This window comes from Ornithorhynchus anatinus, chromosome 6 (genome assembly GCF_004115215.2).
Source record: "Ornithorhynchus anatinus isolate Pmale09 chromosome 6, mOrnAna1.pri.v4, whole genome shotgun sequence".
NCBI classification, from domain to species: domain Eukaryota; kingdom Metazoa; phylum Chordata; class Mammalia; order Monotremata; family Ornithorhynchidae; genus Ornithorhynchus; species Ornithorhynchus anatinus.
The window spans coordinates 43391824-43413658 of NC_041733.1; the positions used below are offsets into that span (position 1 = coordinate 43391824).

Below are 21835 nucleotides of genomic sequence, written 5' to 3' on the forward strand. Positions count from 1 at the left end.
GTCCAACCTGACTACCTTGTCTCGACCCCAGAGCTTGGAACAGTGCTTGGCACAGGGTAAGCGCCTAACAAGTACCGTTATTATTAAGATGATGACCAAATGATACCCAGGCATGTTTTCAGTTCTGTCCAAGGGTCTGTTTTGAAGATGGCTGCAGCATGTCTCGGTGAGTGGAGTACAGGCCTGTGAGTCAGAAGGTCCTGCTGTGTGACCTTGGGCAAGTCATTTCACTTCCGGGTTCTGCTGCGCTTCGGCAGTTTTTATATCTGTGACTGGCAGAGATTTCTAGTGGATTTGGGTTAGACGGAAAGCTGCTTGAGGGCAGGGATTGTGTCCACCCACCCTATGGTATTGGAAGTTACCTCAGCTGTAAAATGGGGGTTAAGAGTGTGAGCCTCATGCGGGATAGGGATTGTGTCCAACCTGCTTAGCTTGTATCAACCCCAGTGCTTAGAACAGTGCTTGGCCGGTAGTAGGAGCTTAACAAGTACCATAATGATTATTATTATTATTATTCTTGTTAGTTGAAGAATTGTAACTTTATTCCCACATTATATCACGACTGCCAGTTGAGGTGATTACCTAGGTGTTGGACTTCTTCAGATTTCCATTTTAAACTATGTTTCTCTTCCGCATCTCTCGTGAATTTAGTGCAGGGAAAACTGCAGTTCAGTGTTTTTAATACTGCCTTTGGCTTGTTTCTAGTTTTATGCGGTTCAGGTGTGAAAAAGCGTGAAATAACTGCGTTTTTGCGATTTTTGACAGAAGCTTCTTGTGCCCTGCTTCAGCGCCCAGTATGGTTCTGAGTTACCTGACCCTGGCCCCCATTTTAAACACTTCAGCTGCGATTTGCTAATAAAACTTATATCTTAAATGGAAGCTTTGAGCAAATGATTTGTCAGATTGGTCCGCATTGTGCATCGACCTGCCTTGTGTGAATTATCTCCCTGTTGGCTTTCTACTTCTGCGATCTTTTATATGTCCCTCGCTCACTTCTATGGATTCAAGATTTTTATTTCCCCAAGAGTTGGATTTAATATTCAAGAGAGGAAATGAGTCTGCCATCTTAGCAAAAGGGGAAAAAAATGCCCTTTTTCCCCTGATTGCAAGTGCAGTATTTCTAAAAGAACAATATTTTATCATTTCTGTATCACCAATTTTTAATTTTCATACTTTGGAGGGGGCTGAAAGAAAAGAAGTGATTGTGATCAAAGATCAGACTTGAAATTCACGTGGACGCCTTAGCGGACCTCCTTCTCCCCCATCCCGGTAACCCCCCTTTATTAAATAATCCTTCCATGCTTCTAATCCAGATGGGACAAGAGAGGTTATTTAACAGGGCGTGAGGGGCTTTTTTTCCCCTCACTTGTTCCCCGAGAGGTGGCTGATGATGTATTCAAGTTAAACAGCCCTTTCTTGGACATCCCTTAAATATGGCTGGAAACTCGGAATGGGAATTAACTACTGAGCAGACATTTCAAGGCGGTTTATTCTGTGGATATCTCTTAATCTGTATAGAGTAGGTAGTTTAAATGACAGACTCTTAAGCCCTTGTTTTTAGTCATCCTGATGCTGAGCTACCCCAGGGCTCAGCAATGTGCCCAGCTCATCGGAAGCACTTAACAAATGCCATTTAAAAAAAAAAAGAGATCCCCCTCTTCCTTATCTGCAGCACAGTGTGGTAAAGACGGTACATTTCCGTGATAAAAATCAAGGGAGCCGGCCTTTGTTGGAGTTGTTGAAATTTTTTTTAAAGACTTCTACTGAAGGGGGTAGCCCGTTCATCTGATGAAACATCCGACTTTATAAAAAGAACATTCAGGTGCGTTTTAGGAGAATAAACTCTTTGGCTTGTTCTAGATTTTTCAGCTTTATATGTATGTCACAGGTGTTGCTGAAATCCCGTCTTTGTCCTAGGTCCAGCATCTCCCCGTGGTTTAACAGGCTGAATATAAAAGACTAATTTTAATAACTAATTTTCATTTCTCTCCGAGTGTAATCCTTAGGAGATTAACTAATTTATATATTTTTTGGAAAAGCAAATAAGTGACAAGAATGCAGACCGAGTTGCTCGCGAATGAAACACGCCGCCGCCGGCCTGATTTTGAATTCCGATGCCTCTCTCGGGGAGTCCGAGCCGGCGTAACCCGAGACCCGGGCTTTAAGTTTTATTAAAGCGTGGAAAGAAGCTGCTCCCGCAGAAATGTAGATTGCCACCCTGTGAATTAATTGGAGGATATTAAGAACTGCTGGTTACGGAAGGCGGCTCATTTCCCCCCCCGCCTTTGAAGGAGTGAGCGGTAGACGGGATCTCTTAGTGTGCAAGAAGATAACTCTTCGGAAAGAGCGCAGCTTATGGGAAAGTGGCGTTCCTACCCACCACGATCCGTGGCCAACCTTCAGGGAATCTCACACGACAGTGAGCCTCTCCGGTGGCAGAGGAACCTGGCTGAATTTATTCATTCATTCATTCAGTCGTATTTATTGAGCGCTTACTGTGCGTAAAGCACGGTACCAAGCGCCCGGGAGAGTGCAGTATAAAAATAGACAGACACGTGCCCTGCCCACAGTGAGCTTTCAGTGTAGAGATGAGCTGGAGACATTACATCTTTCTGGCTTCCGGGTGCCCCCTTCACTCGAAACTGCGCTGCTCAGAGATCACCAGTGATCTCCGTGGCTCAGTGGAAAGAGCCCGGGCTTGGGAGTCAGAGGTCATGGGTTCGAATTCCGCCTCTGCCCCTTGTCAGCTGTGTGACTGTGGGCAGGTCACTTCACTTCTCTGTGCCTCCGTTCCCTCATCTGGAAAATGGGGATTAACTGCGAGCCTCACGTGGGGCAACCTGATTGCCCTGTATCCGCCCCAGCGCTTAGAACAGTGCCCCGCACGTAGGAAGCGCTTAACAAATGAATGCCAACATTATTATCTCGCCAAATCCGGCGGCCACTACCCTGTTGTGATCCTCCTCGGCCTCTCAGCTGACTTCTGTCGACAGCGTCGACCACCCCCTTCTCCTGCTCGAAATTCAGCTTCACTGCCCGCTCCTGGTTCTCCTCTTGTCTCTCTGGCCACACTTTGGCAGGCTGTTCCTCTGCCTCCCACCCCTTATCTGTGGGAGTCTCTTAAGGTTCAGTTCTTCTAATTAATAATAATAATAATAATGTTGGTATTTGTTAAGCGCTTACTATGCGCAGAGGACTGTTCTAAGCGCTGGGGTAGACACAGGGGAATCAAGTTGTCCCACGTGGGGCTCACAGTCTTAATCCCCATTTTCCAGATGAGGTAACTGAGGCACAGAGAAGTGAAGTGACTGGCCCACAGTCACACAGCTGACAAGTGGCAGAGCCGGGATTCGAACCCATGACCTCTGACTCCAAAGCCCGGGCTCTTTCCACTGAGCCACGCCGCTTCTCCGTCTACGCCGACAGTTTCCATCTACATCTACAGTTTCCATAAGCTGCACTCTTTGGAAAGTCTTCTTGCAGACTGAGAGATCCCGTCTACCGCTCGCTCCTTCAAAGGAGGGAAGGGAAACTGCCTTCCGTTACCGGTCGTTCTTAATATCCTCCAATTAATTTACAGGGTGACAATCTACATTCGCCCCTTTGGCTTCAACTACTATCTCTGTGCAGCTGATTCCCAAATCTACATCTCTCTCCTCCTCTGCAGTCTCATTTTTTTCTGGGGTATTTGCTAAGCGCTTACTATGTGCCAGGCACTGTGGTAAGTGCTGGGCCAGATAGAAGATAATCTGGCTGTACACAAGATGTTAACGGGGCTCACAGTCTTAATCCTCATCATACAGATGAGGTAACCGAGACACGGAGAGGTTAAATGACTTGTCCAGGGTCACACAGCAGACAGGTGGTGGAGCCGGGAGTAGACGGCAAGTCCTTCCGAGTCCCAGGCCCGTGCTGCTTTTCCTGCTTCCAGGGCAGCTCTACCTGAACGCCTGCCGACACCTCAAACTCAATATGTCCCGAAACAGAACTCCTCATATTCCAACCCAAACCCTGTCTTCCCCTTGACTTTCCCATCACTGTAGACAACCCCATCCTCCCTGTCTCACAAGCCCCTAACCTTGGTGTTATCCTCAACTCATCACTCTCATTCAGCCCACATATTCAGCCTGTCGTCAGATCCTTTCGGTTCAACCTTCACGTCGCTAAAATCCAGCCTTTCCTCTCCGTCCAAACTCTTACCACGTAAATCCAAGCACATATCCTATCCCGCCTGGATTACTGCGTCAGTCTGCTGACCTCCCAGCCTCCTGTCCTTCCCCACTCCACTTCTTTTCACCCTGCTGCCCGGATCACTCTCCTACGAAAACGTTCAGGCCGTGTCTCCCCGCTCCTCAGGAAACTCCGGTGGTTGCCCGTCCAACTCCGCCTCGAACAAAAATTCCTCACCGTCGGCTTTAAAGCACTCGGTCACCTTGCCACCTTCCACCCTCACCTTGCCAGTCTCCTACTAGAACGCAGCTTGCGCTCTTCGCTCCTCTAAAGCCAACCTACTCACTGTACCTCCACTTGTCTACCATGGCACCCACTTCTTGCCTCTGTCCTGGAACTCCCTCCCTCCCTCCTCAAAACTGACAGGGGTTCCCCACCTTCAAAGCCTTATTTGAAGCCATCTCTAAGAGTCCTTTCCCGACTAAACCCTCATTTCCTCTGCTCTCTCCTTCGCATCACCCTTGCACTGAGATTCCCATCCTTTATTCACCCCTCCTCCGGCCCCACGGCACTTCTGTACGTATCCGTAATTTAATTTATTTATATTAATATCTCAGCTGTACCAGGGTGAGGATTGTTGAACTTGGAAACTGAAAAAACAATCTCAGCGTTCGAATGCATCAAAAAGGGGCATTCGTAACTCAATTCCTTGGTCCAAAGAGAGTACGCGTATTATTCCACAGAGTATTTTTCCTCCTGGATTTTCCTCTCAAAGACAGATATATTTTCTCCTGCTCTTACCCCGGCATCTAGAGTGATTTCAGCCAAGTGGGTCCGGATGATCAGGGATGATCAAGGCTCCTATCCACCGACGGGATTCAGAGTTTTGTATTGACCTGCCCAGTTTGATCGGGGTGAATTTGATCCTGAGAGGGGGTCCTTCTTCAAGCAGGCACCGCAAATAGGTGTGAGTTAGTGTGATTGAACCCGCCCTTCAATATCAATTTATTGAGCCCTTACTATGGGCAGAGCACTGTGCTACACGCGTGAAAGAGGGCGATACAGCGGAAATAGCCGACATGTTCCCTGCTCATAATGAGCGTACAGTCCGGAGGGGGAGATAGGCATTAATATGAATAAATAGGTCATTTGTTCTTGTCTGTCCGTCTCCCCCGATCAGACCGTAAGCCCGTCAAACGGCAGGGACCGTCTCTATCTGTTGCCGACTTGTTCATCCCAAGCGCTTAGTACAGTGCTCTGCACATAGTAAGCGCTCAATAAATACTATTGAATGAATGAATATAGAATTTCGAGATCTGCGCCTAAGTGTTGTGAGGCGGTGGGTGAATATAAAATGTCCATTGGCACAAGATCTAAGTTTGCAAACGACGCAGAAGGCAGAGCCAGCCGTGAAAAAGGGAGCTTCAGCGGGGAGGACCTCCTGGAGGAGGTGTGACTTTAATAACGCTTTCAAGGCAGAGAGTGGTGGTTCGGCAGATGTGAAGCAGAGAAGCAGCATGGCGTAGTGGATAGAGCCCGGGCCTGGGAGTCAGAAGGTCTTGGGTTCTAATCCCGGCTCTGCCACTTGCCTGTTGTGTGACCTTGGGCAAGTCACTTCACTTGTGCGCCTCCTTTACCTCACCTTTTGCCTCATTTACCTCATCTGTAAAAAGGGGATCGAGACTGTGAGCCCCACGTGGGCCCAGGGACTGTGTCTAAACCAATTTGCTTGTATCCGTCTTAGTGCAGTGCCTGGCACATAGTAAGCGCTAAACAAATACAGTAATTATTGTAATTTTATCATTATTATTATCATTACGTGCAGGGGGAGGAAGTTCAGGCTAAAGAGAGGACACGGAAAAGGGGTCGGTAGATGATAGATGAGATTGGGGCACAGCGAGTAAGCTGGCTCCGAGGGAGTGGAGCGTGTGGGGCTGGGCTGTAGTAGATCAGCGAGGAGATGAGTAGTATTTATCGAGTGCCCACTCTGTTCTTGCACTGTAATCAGCACTTGCGAGACTACAATAGCGTCAGCAGACGTGACCCGTGTCCTCGAAGAGCTTACGCTCTAGCAGGGGAGACAAACATTAAAAGAAGTTACAGAGAAGAAGAAGGGATAGAGTTCAAGGCAGGTGTCAGCGCTGTGTGACAGGAGTGCCGGAGCGGCGGTAAGTGGGGAAAGAGGGTGGCGAGGTGAGAGGTTAATCGGGGTGGAGGAATCGAGCTTTCAGGAAATGGCGGAGAGCAGTGGGCTGCTAGTTGTGAAGGGAAGGCAGTTCCCGGTAGGAGGGTGGAAGGGAGCAAGAGGTCGGCCGGGCGAGAGGCGAGAGCAAGCCATGGTGATTCTGTGCGAGTGTGAGAGAGAGAAAGAGAGACGCCTTTCTTAAATGTGCTCGACAGCCCTAAGAGCATGGTTTCCCAAGCAGACTCAGGGAGCGTGAATCCATTGGCTTTAAGGGCCTCGAGTGAGGCTTATCTCTTCACCCAGACGCTGCCTCAGCCAAAGATGTTTATCCGTGTTCCCTAGTCACGGCGGGGAGGAGATGAGGCAAGTTTTTTTCCTTATCGTTTTTTCCCCTAACTGTTTCTTCCCCCCCGCCAACCGTTGACGTTTCGACAAGTGAACAGAACAGAGACGTTGGTAGCGATTTAGCGCCGTAGGGCTGGCGGAGAAGGCACCCCCGAGCAGCTCACCCATCCCCACTGGGCTGGGATTACCGGGTTGTTTAAGCGCCTTGGGCCGAGAAATCCAGAACGTTCTGAGGAGAAAACCCGCAGCATCCAGTGGAATGTCGAGGTTATTTGGGGGCCCCTTGTCAGTCCGCCCAGGCGGTTAGGAAAGGACGGTCTCCAGTGGTGATCTCCGGGCTCGGTCGGCGCAGTCCAGGCTGCCCCGGGTCAAGCGGCGGTTGAGTCCCGGCTTCCTCGCGGCAGCTCTGTCGGGGCTCGGCGGCGTTACTGCGATTTTAGCACCTGAGCTAGTTTCCTGGCCTCGGCGCTTTCAGCAGGGTTGAGTGTTCTTATCCACCCCTCCGCCGGACGGGGGTCTGTGCCGAGGACCTTTGTCTTCCCTGTAGAAATGGTGACTCCGTCGGGGGGGCGGGGGCATCTGTGATCATGTGGAGCGGATGTGAGAAATCAGGAAAGGGACGTTCCTGAGGAATTGGGGCATTGGGCGGAATTGCCACCTGCCAGAAGACAGGCGGGAACACGAGATAGGCTGTCGTCAGAGCCTGCGACCCATAGTTCGAGATCAGCGCGCGACCGTGAGTCAGCCTTAGATCCGTTACCGTGTTTTTCTGTTAAGCGCTCACGGTGCACCGGGCACCGTACTAAGCGCTGGGGTGGATACAGGGAAATCGGTTGGACGCTGTCCCCCGTCCCGCGTGGGGCTCACAGTCCTAATCCCCGTTTTACAGATGAGGTAACTGAGGCGCCCGGAGAAGTGACTTGCCCAAAGCCAAAGAGCAGACAAGTGGCGGGGCCAGGCTTAGGACTACGATTAAGGCACGGACATCATATTTGGGCGCCTGGATAGCCTGTAGCTTGTAGAACGGGGAGGCAGACATGCATACAAATGAATACGATTGCAGATATGTACGCAAGTGCCGTGGGGCTGGGAGCGGGGGAAGAGCAAAGGGCGCAAGTCAGGGGGACGCAGAAGGGAGTGGGAGAGGAGGAAAAGCGAGGCTTAGTCTGGGAAGGCCTCTTGGAGGAGGTGGGCCTTCAATAAAGCTTTAAAGGGAGGAGAGTCATTGCCTCTCTGTCCTCAGTCTTGTCGTATGTTTTGTTTTCCTCTTATACTGTTTTTGTGTTCCCATATTTTCACCTTTCTTTATATGTCAGATAACAACTTCCTTCTCTTCCCTTTCCCCACCTCTTATTTTAGGGTTGTGAGCTACTTGGGGGATGGAGACCATGCCTCATTCTCATCTGTGGGTTTTCCCCCCCCAGGGCTTAATGCATATACCTTGCAAATTGAAGGCACTTAATAAATACTGTTACCTCTGGGGCAGGTGAGGATGTTCCATGCTGAATACCAAATGACATGCTTCTCGATCTCAAATGAAAGTGTTTCATTTCAGACCAGGCCTAGACTTAATAATAATAGTAATGACGGTATTTGTCTAAGTGCTTCTTATGAGCCAAGCACTAATACGGAGCCCTGGGGTGGGTACAGATTGGGTCGGACACGGTCCCTGTCCCACGCGGGGCCCACAGTCTTGATCCCCATTTTACAGATGAGGTAACTGAGGCCCAGAGAAGTAAAGTGACTTGCCCAAGGTGACTCAGCAGACCCGTGGCGCGGCCGGGATTAGAATCCAGGTCCTTCTGACTCCCAGGCCCGGGCTCTGTCCACTCGGCCACGCTTGAACACCCTGACGTCACGAGGCTTGGTTCGGTACAAGCCGTACGAGTAAGGGGCTCGGACCTGGCCCCACACCTCGTTTTCCTCTCGGTCACATGTACCCCACCTTGGAGAAGGGGTCACGCCGGGGACCCGTGAACTCCTTCGTGGCGGCCGCTGGGGTTCACGGGCCCCACGTCGGCACAGGAGCAGTGGGAAGGGTCGCGTGGCTTCCAGTTGACCCGGGGCCACCCCAGCCTGAGCTAGGACGCGGCTTCCCACAGCCCTTCTCTGGGCCCAGTCCAGCCTGTGGGCCGAAGCGGCCCTACGAGGAGCTCTAGAACGGACACGCACGCACGTGTCGTATATCTCGCCTCGACCCCTGCATCGGCCTCCTCGCTGACCTCCCCGCCGCCTCGGCCGCCCCTCTCCGGTCTGTACTTCACTCTGCTGCCTGGATTGTTTTCCTAGAATATCGTTCTTTACACGTCCCGCTATTCCTCCAAAACCTCCAAGGATTTCCTGTCCATCTCACTCAGCGCTCTCTCTCCTACTTTACCTCACTGGTCTCCCACCACAGCCCAGCTCAATCACTTGGCTCCCCTAATGCCAGCCTACTCACTGAACCTCACTCTCACCTTTCTCTCGACGCCTGCCCCGGCCCACACCTTCCCTCTGTCCTGGAACTCCCTTCCTTACGTAGCCATAATAATGACGTTACTTGTTAAGCGCTTACTGTGTTCCAAGCAGCCTTCTCGGCGCTGGGGGTAGGTTAAAGTGCGGTTGGACACGGTCCCCGTCCCACATCGGCGTCACACTTCTATTCCTCGTTTAACAGGTGAGGTAACTGAGGCGCAGAGAAGTGAAGTGACTTGCCCGAGGTCACCCAACAGACGCGGCAGAGCCGGGATTAGAACCCATGACCTTCTGGACTCCCAGGCCCGTGCTCTATCCACTGAGCCGTGCTGCTTCTCCGTACATAGACAACAGACTGCCACTCTCCCCACTCTCAAACACTTATTAAAATCCTTCCCCAACTGAGCCCTAATTTCTTCCGTCCCCTCTCCTTTCTGCATTATTCGGATCTGTACTTTTTAAACACTTGCTATTCACCCCACCCTCAGCCCTCCAGCCGGTAAATATGGCCGGGGGACACGTCTACCAACTCTGTTGTGTTGTCCCAAGCACTTAGGCAGTGCTCTGCATATAGTAAGTCCTCAATAAATACCACTGATTGATAATTAAATTTATTTTAGTGCTTGTCTCCTCCCCCAGACTGTAAGCTCCTTGTGGGCAAGAAACCTGCCTACCAATTCTGTTGTATGGGACTCTCCTGCACATAGGAAGTGCTCAATAAATGCCATCGGTCGATTCACATCCTCACACACGCCTCAGAAATGAGGATCATTAATAGTAACGACTGTGGTTTTTAAGTGCTTATTGGCCACGCGGTCTCCTGAACACAAGGGTCGATCCAAGATGATCGGTTTAGATACGGTCCCTGCCCCACGTGGGGCTGTCGGGCTAATGGGGAGGGAGAAAGCGAGGCACGGACAAGTTTAGTGGCTTGCCAGGGGTCAGGCAGAATTAGAACCCGGGTCCTGCGACTTCCAGGCTTCTGCTCTTTCCACCGGATCACACCGCTTTTCAGCGATAAGCGCCACTGTAAATTCCCCTGCCTACAGTGAAATAACTAACTAAACCAACGCGTTGAAAATCAGTAACTGATTTTCCACCAAATTTTGATGTTCGGAAAGTTTCAAACCATTCACCTCGTAGTGCACATTCAACACAAAGTCGTCCATTTCTTAAAAGCGTTTTAACATCCTCCGTATAGTTTAGTGATTTTATTGTCTGAACACCTGCTCAGTTGCTAAGACACTTATACGCCGTACTTTGAAATCCTGATTGGTAGAAATTTTTCACAGATTTCTATAACTTCCATCATTTGGAGCTAAAATTAGGATTTGTTGGCAGTAAAATCTTCATGTTTAGTAAAAGTGAATGGCATAATAATGGAACACTAACAAGAGTTAGGTTTTTCAGTTTTCCTGAGCCTTTTAGGATGATTTTCAGGGGCGCTCAGCTCAGTATGCGTGAATTGAATTTCTGCCAGTACACCTCCTAATAAATACAAGCTTCTCAGGCCTTCTTCCGTCCCGGGACCTGTGAGTTCGGAGCGTTTGCTTCGAGTGCATGAAAATGAGCCCGACCCTATTTTTACATTTGGAGTGCAAGCGCTCGGTTTACTGTCGGTATTTCGATAGCTGTCGAGACCGGCGATTTTTTTTTCCCCCTTACCCCAAAGAAAATCATTCCCGGTGATCGTTAGCCACCACATTAGTTTTGTAAGTCCTGTGCCGGGGAGACCCTGGCCGCTTTGAATTTTCCGGTTGTACCGTGGCTTTATCGGATCTGCAGCCTGAAGGGTTTTCTCCGTGAGCCGTTTACTCAGCCGGCGAGCGACTATTCTAAAAGAGAGCCAGAGTGAACCCCGAGATGAAAGCGTCTCCCGACGGAAAGTGTCTTATCCCTGTAAATCAAGAGAGCGTTTCACCGTCAGTAAGCGGTTAATAACCAAATATAATCACGGGTGCTAATTTAGGGTAAATATTTGTACTTTGATAAATAAACATTTTAGCACATGATGGGTAATTGCTGTTTTTATGCTTTTAGGCCATGAATATAGTGGTTCCCTTCATGTTTAAATATGCAGTAGACAACCTCAACCAGATGTCGGGAAACATGCTGAACCTGAGTGATGCACCGAATACAGTCGCAACCATGGCAACAGCTGTTCTGATTGGCTGTAAGTGGGATTCTTTAATCCGTCGACAGGTGTTGACTTTCTTCGGGAAGGTTTCAGCCTATCTGAGCCGATGACCTTTTCACTGCTGACACGACTTAGCATTCTGGATGTTTATCATTATTTTGTGGTCTGGGGGGGCGGTGGGGGCGGGGAGGGGGGCGCGGGCCACGTCACTCCGTCCTTGACACATCCAACCCCGGCGTGCCGGGACCTCAGGAGAATCAGCCCAACTTCGGAACAGAGCGGGACGGGGCAAGTTCCCTAAGTGCCTCATTCAAATCCCGGCTCTGCCCCGTGTCTGCTGGGTGACCTCGGGCAAGTCACTTCGCTGCTCTGGGCCTCAGTTACCTCATCTGTAAAATGGGGGTCAAGACTGTGAGCCCCATGAGGGACAAGGACTGTGTCCAACCTGATCATCTTCTATCAATCCCAGCGCTTGGGAAGGTACTTGGCCCATATTGTTGTTATTGTTAATATCATTATTAAGTTCCAGGAAATAGCCTGTAGCCATAAGCTCCCTCCCAGTGAAGTGAATTTGTGTCTGTGTGTGGAAAGCAAAACCGGATTAAAATCGTCTAAATGATATTGATTCATTCAGTCGTATTTATTGAGCGCTTACTGTGTGCAGAGCACTGTACTACGCGCTTGGAAAGTTCAGTTCAGCAACAGATAGAGACAGGCCCTACCCAGCAACGGGCTGGGAGCCTAGAAGGGGGGAGACGGACAACAAAATGGAAGAAGCAAACAGGCGGTGGCTGATATTATCCGGCATTGCCCGTGGTTGAATCGGAATCTGTGTCAATATGGACTTGCCCGGGATGGGTTTTTTTTAAATTGTGCCTGTTAAACACTTACTATGTGCCAGGCACTGTACCAACCTCTCTGCTAGGTGACCTTGGACAAGTCACTTCCCTTCCTCTGGGCCTCAGTTACCTCATGTGTAAAATGGGGATTGAGATTGTGCGCCCCACATGGGACAGGGTCTGCGTCCAACCCTATTTGCTTGTACTCACCCCAGGGCTCACTGCGGCGTCTGGCGCCTAGTGAGCGCGTAACAAACACCACAATTATTACTAAGAGCTGGGATAGATACAGATTTATCAGGTTGGTCGCAGTCCCTGTTCATGGGGTTTATGAGGCCCAGAGAAGTGAAATGACTCGCCCAAGGTCACACAGCAGACAAGCGGCGGAGCCGGGATCAGAACTCAGGTGCTCCGACTCCCAGCCCGGGGTCTTTCCACTAGGCCACGCTGCTTCCCTTGATTTCCTTGTGACGTTTGACCCGTCTGGAGTGGGAATAATTTTCTGTTGGTTCACCTAGTTATCGAGAGCACCTTCCTTTCCCTTCCTTTGCCCGTCGTTTCTAGATGGCGTTTCCAGAGCTGGAGCCGCCCTGTTTAACGAAGTCCGAAATGCCGTGTTCGGCAAAGTAGCCCAAAACTCCATCCGAAGGATAGCCAAGAATGTCTTCCTCCACCTCCACAACCTGGACCTGGGCTTCCACCTGAGTCGGCAGACCGGAGCTCTGTCCAAAGCCATAGATCGAGGGACCCGGGGAATCAGTTTCGTTCTGAGCGCTCTGGTATTCAATCTGGGTCCCACCATGTTTGAAGTGGCTTTGGTCAGCAGCATTTTGGTAAGGACGTAATCATCTCTCCCTGAAGCGCTTCGGTTCCCACCTTCAAAGATTATTATTTTGTTTTGTAAGCACTCCCCTCGAGTGGCAACTTAATTTTCGAAGTTCTGCTTGCCGATTAACAATAATAATAGCTGTGGTATTTATCGGGCGCTTAGTACGTGCCGAGCACCGTCGAGAGCACTGGGGTGGATACAAGCAAATCGAGTTGGACGCAGTCCCTGTCCCACGTGGGGGTTCACCGTCTCGATCCCCGTTTTACAGACGAGGTAACTGAGGCCCAGCGAAGTGACTCGCCCCAGGCCACGCAGCAGACAAGTGGTGGAGCCGGGATTAGAACCCGGGACCTCCTGACTCCTAGACCCCGGGCTCTCTCCACTACGCCATGCTGTTACCTTGGGAGGATGCGAAAGCAAAGTTAGGTGAACGATAAGGGGCGGGGGGCTGTCGCTGCGGAGTGGAAAGATCACGGGGAGGCTGGGACTCGGGAGCCGGATCCGATCCCGGCTCTGTCCCTCACCTGCCGAGGAAACACGGGCGAGTCGCTTAACCTGCCTAAACCTCAGTGTCCTCATCTGGAAAACGGGGAGACATCTGCTCTCCCCACCTCTTAAATCGGGAGCCCGCGTGGGATAGGAGTCTCCCTCCTGGCCGATTTATCTCTCCCGCAACGATCGGCGTCGTAGCTTTGGCGCAGAGAAATCGTCCAACAAACTCTAGAGGAGTCATCATTATTGAACATTAGTAAGAAGCTAACTATTCAAACCAACTGGGACCGAGATGAGTTCAGGGAATTGAAAGTTCCGGAAGCCGGGCAAAATTGGATCGGTCTCTCCGGCAGGTGTGGGCCCCGGTTTAGCGGTTTCTCCCGACTTCTGTTTTTTCTGGATTATCCTGATTAGCCACGATCAGGGCACTGGTCAGTTTGGATTACTGGTTTTCAGAGAGTTCGCTCTCCACCACGTTTTTGTGTCCGAAATGAAGTCATTTCTTTTCGCCGGGCCTCTTTCGCGGGAAATAATGTCTCAGGTTAGCGTTCTCTGCGGTTGGTTTTTGTCGCTCTTCGGTCTACGGGACCGGTCTTCCTCTCAAATCCTACTTTCCCGATTTGTTCTTTGAACTTGGCTTCTGTGCGGCCTAGAGCGGATTTTCACGTTGTCCCCGGGCTCCCGACTCAACCCTTAATTATCCCTCTTCTAGCCTGCATCTTTTTTTTTATTCAAAGACGCGGTTTAAGGACCGCAGGCCTAAAATGCCGGGGTGTCGGCCGTCCAGACGAAACGCTGACTGTCTTGTTTTTCCTCCCCCTCCCCAGTATTACAAATGTGGGGCCCAGTTTGCCTTCGTAACCCTAGGAACGCTGGGAGCGTACACCGCCTTCACAGTGGCAGTTACCCAGTGGAGGTAAGGCACCCCCTCGGGGCCGGGGAGGCTTCGGGCGCGACTTCGCCTCCCGAGGCCGGGGCCGCCGTGTCACGGCGGGTCAATCTCGGCTTTTTTCAGAACGAGATTCAGAATAGAAATGAACAAGGCCGATAACGACGCCGGCAACGCCGCCATAGACTCACTGCTGAACTACGAAACTGTGAAGGTGAGCTGTCCGCCTGTCAGTACGGCTGCTGCTACTGATGATAACCATCAATAAATGTGGTATTGGTTAAGGGCTTACTATGTTCCAGGCGCCCTGCTAAGCGCTGGGGTGGATGCAAGCGAATCGGGTTGGAAACGGTCCCTGTCCCGCTTGGGGCCCACACTCCTACTGCCTATATTACAGATGAGGCAACTGAGGCACAGAGGAAGTGAAATTGACTTGCCCAAGGGCCCAGAGCAGACAGGCGGCAGAGCCGGGATTAGCAGCCAGGTCCTTCTGACTCCTAGGCCCGTGCTCTATCCACTAGGCCACGCTGCTTGAGGCAGATCATCTTCTGACTCTCAGGTCAAGTCTCGAAGCCCAGGAGCGAACCGCCGTCCGGGTCTTCCTCCGGCGGCTTCCAAGTTCCCGCCCTAGGCATGTGGCCGCCCGACGACTTTCTGTTACAGTACCGCTGTGCTCTCCCCGTCTCTTAGCACCGTGTGCCTGGCACTCAGCAGGGGCTCGGTAAATCAATCACTCAGCCGTATTTATTGAACGCTTAGCGGGCGCACGGAGAGTGTGGCGGGACGGAGTTGGTAGACGCGCTCCCTGCCCGCGGAGGCCGTACGGTCTAGAGGGAGAGGCCCAGTTTCAAGGGGCGGACGTTCAGCGAGTGACCGATGGAGATGGGCACGGAGCATCAGACCGGCCGGGAAGCGGTGGAGTCAGATCTTGAAAACCGGGGGATTGGGCCCGCTCAGCCGCTTTCCGGGGAACGTGCGTGTCGATCCCGGAAATGGTTCTTTAAGTACGTCGCGTGCGGATTCGCGTCTCGTTCCCGTCCTTGTGTCCTACAGTACTTTAATAATGAAAAGTACGAAGCCCAGCGGTACGATGGATTTTTGAAAACTTACGAATCCGCCTCCCTGAAGACTACCTCCACCCTGGCTATGCTGAACTTCGGACAGAATGCCATCTTCAGCGTCGGCCTGACCGCCATCATGGTGCTGGCCAGCCAGGGAATCGTAGCGGGTAATGGATCGGTGATTGATTATATCTTAAATTCAAAGGCCGTTCTGCTTTGACTTTAAGGAAAAAGTGAGCGGATGGGGAAGATCAACCCCCGGTTTTGATCACTTTCAGTAAAGAGCTTAGACCGTCCTCGTCCGATTATGTTTCCTTGGTAATAATCGTGGTGTCCGTTAAGCGCTTACTATGTGCCGGGCGCTGTACCAAGCAGATGGGGTTGGACACAGCCCCCGTCCCACGTGGGGCTCCCAGGCTCAATCCCCAAATTACAGGTGAGGTACCCGAGGCCCAGAGAAGTGAAGGGACCGGCCCAAGGTCACGCAGAAGATAAGCGGCGGAGCCGGGATTAGAACCCGTGACCTTCCGACTCCCGGCCCGTGCTGTGTCCACTGTTCTGCTACTGTGGCGCCTCTTCCCCACCCCTGGAAGTTGGTCGATCCCTAGCCTAGAGTCGGCCCCATTGAGTTCCAGACCGCCGGGATCCCGGGGTCGGCACCGGGTGTTTCGAACTCGTTTGGAGCCTTGGAGGTGGGGCGACTCAGCGGGCAGCGCCCAGGACTGGAAATGGGGGCCTGCCCTTGCTACCTCTGACCCTCCCCCACCCCCCAATTTGGAATGGGCGTTAGGTTTTGGGAGGACGGTTTCTCCTCCCCATTTTAGAGCCAACTCCGTGGCTCAGTGGAAAGAGCCTGGGCTTCGGAGTCGGAGGTCACGAGTTCGACTCCCGGCTCTGCCACTTGTCAGCTGTGTGACTGCGGGCGAGTCACTTCACTTCCCTGTGCCTCAGTTACCTCATCCGTAAAATGGGGATTAACCGTGAGCCTCACGTGGGACCACCTGATTCCCCTGTATCTACCCCAGCGCTTAGAACGGTGCTGCGCACATGGTAAGCGCTTAACAAATACCAACTACCGGGATATTCAGGGGTGCCTTTCGAGTGAGGCGGAGAGTGGAATTTCTCTTTTCCCCTCCGCTTGGCAACAGACAAGCGGTTCTACTGTAGACTTTAAGCTCGCTGCGAGCGGAGAGCGTGCCTGCCCATTCTGTTATATCGGACACTCCCAAGCGCTCAATAAATACGATCGATCGGTTACACCGGTCAGATCGCACGCCTCAGACGCTCTCAGTTCTCTCCGGCAGTTTGTTGACGCGACTCCCCCCGAACAGAGTTGTAACGGTAGAATTTACGAAGTGCCGACTGGTTGTAGAGAACGGAACTGAGCCCCGGGAGAGATCCCGCGGGTGGGAATTAGCGCGGTTCCTGTCCCGGGGTGGGGAGGAATCGGAATCCGAAAAGGAATAGTGAACATTAAGCTGTCTGTACCGGGCGAGTTTGGCTGCCGCTTAGATCCTCTGCTCGTCGTCTCCGCTTTGTGTTTTCAAGGTTCTCTGACGGTCGGAGACCTGGTCATGGTGAACGGGCTGCTATTTCAGCTTTCTCTCCCCCTCAATTTCCTGGGAACCGTGTACAGGGAGACGAGGCAGGCGCTCATAGATATGAACACTCTGTTCACCCTGCTCAAGGTGGACACCCAAATTAAAGTAAGTCCCGTCTGAAAAATAAGTTCCGGGTCGGATTCAGGGGACCGGGATCGTCCTTGGGACCGTTCATTCTCCCCCAGCCTTCCCCGAGTTAGCGGATTTCATCCTCCCGGGGAACGCCCCGCCCCGGATTCTGTCCACAACTCGATAGTCTCGTTGCTCCTTACCTCTGAGGGCCTTTTTGCGGCGAAAGGGATCACCTACCGAGGAGGCCTTGGGCGATTTCTGCTCCCCCTGGGGATTTGTATCTTGCCCTTATTTTTTTTTTACCTTTCGTTTGTAATCAGTGATGCAGAATTTGAGATGTGAAACGGAAAGGGCGCTTAGAGAGCGAAGCATCCGAAGGATCGTTGTGTGCCAGTAGCGCCGAGGGGTGGGGCGGCGGGTGGTAGGGTGGAGTCGAGTCTTTCGAAAAAAGAAGAGGAAACAGAAACGGCGTGGTTCCAACAGCCCCATCCATTTTAGCTTCGTTTTCCACCGTCTCCGGGTGACTTAGGAAATGGCCAGGAAAGCTCCGCTCTGGGCAATGTGTGAAGTGGCAATTCTTCTCCTTTCCGCCACCAGGACAGAGTGATGGCAGCTCCCCTTCAGATCACACCGCAGACAGCTACCGTCGCCTTTGATAATGTGCATTTTGAATACCTCGAGGGACAGAGAGTCCTTAGTGGAATTTCTTTCGAAGTCCCCGCGGGAAAGAAAGTGGCCATCGTAGGAGGTAGTGGGTCAGGGTGGGTAACCACGTTTTTTTTTATGAAATTCTGCATCGTCGATTGACCTTTCCCAACGTGATGTGTTTTCCCCCCACCCTGGTCGCGACATCATCACGGTGGTCTGAGAGGCGCCTGTCAGTCGCCTCTAAGCTCACCTTTGTTTGTTTCCCCCTCTTGTCCTCTCTCCCAATTTCAGGAAAAGCACGATCGTGAGGTTATTATTTCGCTTCTATGAGCCCCAGCAGGGAAGCATCTATATCGCCGGCCAAAACATTCAAGACGTCAGCCTGGAGAGCTTAAGGAAAGCCGTGGGCGTGGTCCCTCAGGTACAGTGTCCGAACAGTGCTCAGCGCTTAGAGCAGAGTCAGGGGTCGTGGGTCCTAATCCCGGCTCCGCCGTTTGTCAGCTGTGTGACTTTGGGCAAGCCACCTCACTTCTCTGTGCCTCAGTTAGCTCATCTGTAAAATGAGGAGGAAGACTGTGAGCCCCACGTGGGACAACCTGATACCCTTGTACCTACCCTGGCGCTTAGAACAGTGTTTGGCACATAGTAAGCGCTTAACAAATACCTTTATTAGTATTATCACAGAGGAGGAACTGGGGCGTAGGGAAGCAGAGTGACTTGGCCGAGGTCACACAGCAGACGAGTGGCAGAGTGGGGATTATATCCACTAGGCTACGCTGCTTCTTAACGTCCCTGGGTCTCGTGGTCCTCGTCCATCGGATGGGAATCCCGCAAGGGACGTCCCAAGGACAGAGCGGGAATTAAAGCGAGCCCTGTGACATTCCAGGAACCCCGTGGGGGACGGATTCCGGTTAAATAAACAACTCGAGTATTAACAGAGACGCCAAACCCGAGACGCCGCTGAAAGGTCTTTCCTCTGCATCTGCCCCAGGACGCCGTTCTCTTCCACAACACCATCTACTACAATCTCCTGTACGGGAACATCAGTGCCGCCCCCGAAAACGTCTATGCCGTGGCAAAGCTGGCTGGGATCCACGACGCCATCCTCCGGATGCCCCACGGTTACAACACCCAGGTCGGAGAAAGAGGCCTCAAGCTTTCGGGTAATGGTGTTCCTGAGGAGCTGTCTCCGCTTCCCCGCCTCTGCCCTCCCCCTTCACGCCCCACTCTGACCTGGCTGGTAGAGCCCGGGTTCCAGTCCCGCTCTGCCGCCCGTCCGCTGTGGGGCCGAGTCACCGCACTGGGCCTCGGTCACCTCATCTGTCGAACGGGGATTAAGACGGCGAGCCCCCTGTGAGACGGGGATCGTGTCCAACCTGATCAGCCTGTGCTTAGAACGGCGCCTGGCACGTAGCGAGCGCTTAGCAAATGCCATTTGAAAAATTTTTAAAAAGGGCGGGGTTCAGAAGTAGCACGGGGTTCGGTAAAGTCAACTGTGTCCGCTCGTCCGGACTGTGCAGACTGACTTTCCGGTCTTTTCTTGCGCTGTTTATTGATTTATATTTTTTTATGGTGTTCGTTGAGCGCTCCCTGTGTGCCAGCCACTGTTCTAACGGCTGGAGATACAAAGTAGTCAGGTGGGACACAGCCCGTGTCCCCAACAGGGCTCACAGTCTCAATCCCCATTTTACAGAGGAGGTAGCCGAGGCGTAGAGAAGTGAAGCGACTTGCCGGAGGTCACACAGCAGGTAGGTGGCCGAGCCGGGATCGGAACCCAGGTCCTTCCGACGCCCAGGCCCGGGCTCCATCCTCTAGTCCACTTTTAGCGGCAGGTGCCCTTGGCTGCTTAATGGGCGGTCATTGGTAGGTGCTCAGTCAGTAGACGCATTGTCCACGCAGAGGGGTGGGACGCAGTGATATTCATTTGGGAGGGGAAGATATCGTCGTCGTCATCGTTATCGGTTGTGGTGGTGTTAGGATGGCATTTGTTAAGCACCTACTGTGTGCCGGGCACTGTGCTAACCACCGGAGTGGATACAGGCAAATCGGGTTGGACGCGGTCCCTGTCCCCGGTGGGGCCGCAGTCTCCGTCCCCGTTTTGCAGTCGAGGTAACTGAGGCGTAGAGAAGTGAAGTGACTTGGCCGAGGTCACCCGGCAGACACAGGCGGCGGAGGCAGGATTGGAACCCGGGCCCTCCTGCCTCCCAGGCCCGGCCGCTTCCCGCTAGGCCACGCGGCTTCCCGTGGCCACACTGCTTCCCGTGGAAGGGGGAGTTAGGCCTGGGGGGTGATGCGGAGTGAAATCGAAGAAGGAGCGGTGGTCCAGCGGAGGGGCGTAGAGTCAGATTTGAGCGCCCCTCTTCCACGTTCGTGCGCCCTCGCCAAACCGGGCTAGACCCCAGCCCTTTCCACTAGCCAGAAGACCGGGACCGGCCAGTTAAAAGGAGTACGGCCTAGTGGAAAGAGCCCGGGCCTGGGAGGCAGAGGATATGTGTTTTGCCTGCTCCGCGACTTTGCGCTAATCACTTCACTTCTCTGTGCCTCAGTTCCCTCATCAGCAGCGTGGTGTAGAGGAGAGAGCGCAGGCCCTGGAGTCGGAAGGTCATGGGTTCCAGTTCCGGCTCTGCCGTGTGACCTTGGGCAAGTCGGTTCACTTCTCTGGGCCTCAGTTATCTCATCTGTAAAATGGGGATTAAGACTGTGAGCCCCATGTGGGACAAGGACTGGATCCAACTCCATTTGCTTGTATCCACCCCAGTGCTTAGAACAGTGCCTGGCACATAGAAGTGCTTAAATGGCATTATTATTATTATTATTATTATTAAAATGATAGTACAATCCCCGGCATCCCTCCTACTTAGACGGCGAACCCCATGCGGGACCCAATTACCTTGTATCTACGCCAGTGCTCGGTACAGTGGTTGGCACCTAGAAAGCACTTAACAAATATCACAGTGATGGTTGTCAATATTATTATTATTATTTCAGCCCACTTAAATCGGTGGAACCGCAGGGCTCCACCTACTCCCGAGGAACCGTTCGGGAAGGATCCGGAAGGTCATGGATTCTACTGCCGGCTCTGCCACTTGTCTGCTCTGTGCCCTTGGGCGAGTCGCTTCACTTCCCTGGGCCTCGGTTCCCTCGTCTGCAAAATGGGGATTGAGACTGGAAGCCCCACGGGGGACAGGGACCGTGTCCATCCCTATTTGCTTGTATAACAATGGTATTAATTATGGTATCTGTTAAGCACTTACTCCGTGCCGGGGACTATACTGATCGCCGGGATGTATACGAACCGGGATTAGAGCCCTCGATCTTCCGACCCCCAGGCCCGTGCTCCTGTCCACTAGGCCATGCTGCTAGAGAAGTCGGAGCGACGCAGAAGGGAGTCGAGGAGAGGAGAGGAGAGCTTAGGGAAGGCTTCTTGGAGAAGACGGGCCTTCGAATAAGGCCTCGAAGTGGGGGAGAGCAGTCATCTCTCCGCTAAGAGGAGGGAGGGCGTTCCAGGGCATTCAGTAAATACGATCGGGTGATTGATAGAGATCAGAGGTGTCCGTCTGGGGACTGGGAACGGTTCTGCGGGCGTATCGCGGGGGCCGGTAGGAGAGCGGGCCTCCCGAGTTGTCGGGATCGGAAACGGTACAGCGACCGGTGAGGAAAACCACTCGAATCTCTGCAGCAGGCATTGGTTGCGGAGAGCGCGTCGCCAGCGCCGACCCTTCCCCGGCCTCTCCCCCCGCCAGCGGTAACCCCCCCCCCCCCCCCCCCCCAGGATTTCAGAAAACCCCCTTCTTGATTCTCTTCGTCGGAGGTCCCGAATTTCCGAACCGTTGGGCTGTGAACTCTGGTCGGTTTCTTATGAGGGGGAATATGGATGGGGAAAAAATGGAGTGTCAGGATGGAGACAGCCTTAGCCACTCGAGCGCTTAGCCTGAACTACATTTAGGACGCTTGAAAATGCACCAGAAGATCCAGAGCCTCGCGGGACTCGATCGGTCAGTCGATCAATGGGATTTATTGAGTGCTCACTGTGTGCGGAGCACCATACTCCGCGCCTGGGAGAGTCACACACAGCAGGCACGTTCCCCGCCCTCAAAGGGCGGCGTAAGCCTA

General features: G+C 52.5%; 1 protein-coding gene across 1 annotated transcript in view; it reads left to right on the plus strand.

Annotated features, from left to right (window-relative positions):
• The window catches only part of ABCB7 (ATP binding cassette subfamily B member 7), a 68154-nt gene that overhangs the window by 37458 nt on the left and 8861 nt on the right, over window positions 1-21835 (plus strand). The window contains exons 5-13 of the mRNA XM_029067283.2: window positions 11195-11327; window positions 12695-12963; window positions 14279-14367; window positions 14467-14554; window positions 15394-15568; window positions 16950-17107; window positions 17672-17835; window positions 18014-18143; window positions 18714-18885. Of these exons, the coding sequence (XP_028923116.1) occupies window positions 11195-11327; window positions 12695-12963; window positions 14279-14367; window positions 14467-14554; window positions 15394-15568; window positions 16950-17107; window positions 17672-17835; window positions 18014-18143; window positions 18714-18885 (1378 nt within the window). The remainder of the gene's footprint in view (window positions 1-11194; window positions 11328-12694; window positions 12964-14278; window positions 14368-14466; window positions 14555-15393; window positions 15569-16949; window positions 17108-17671; window positions 17836-18013; window positions 18144-18713; window positions 18886-21835) is intronic.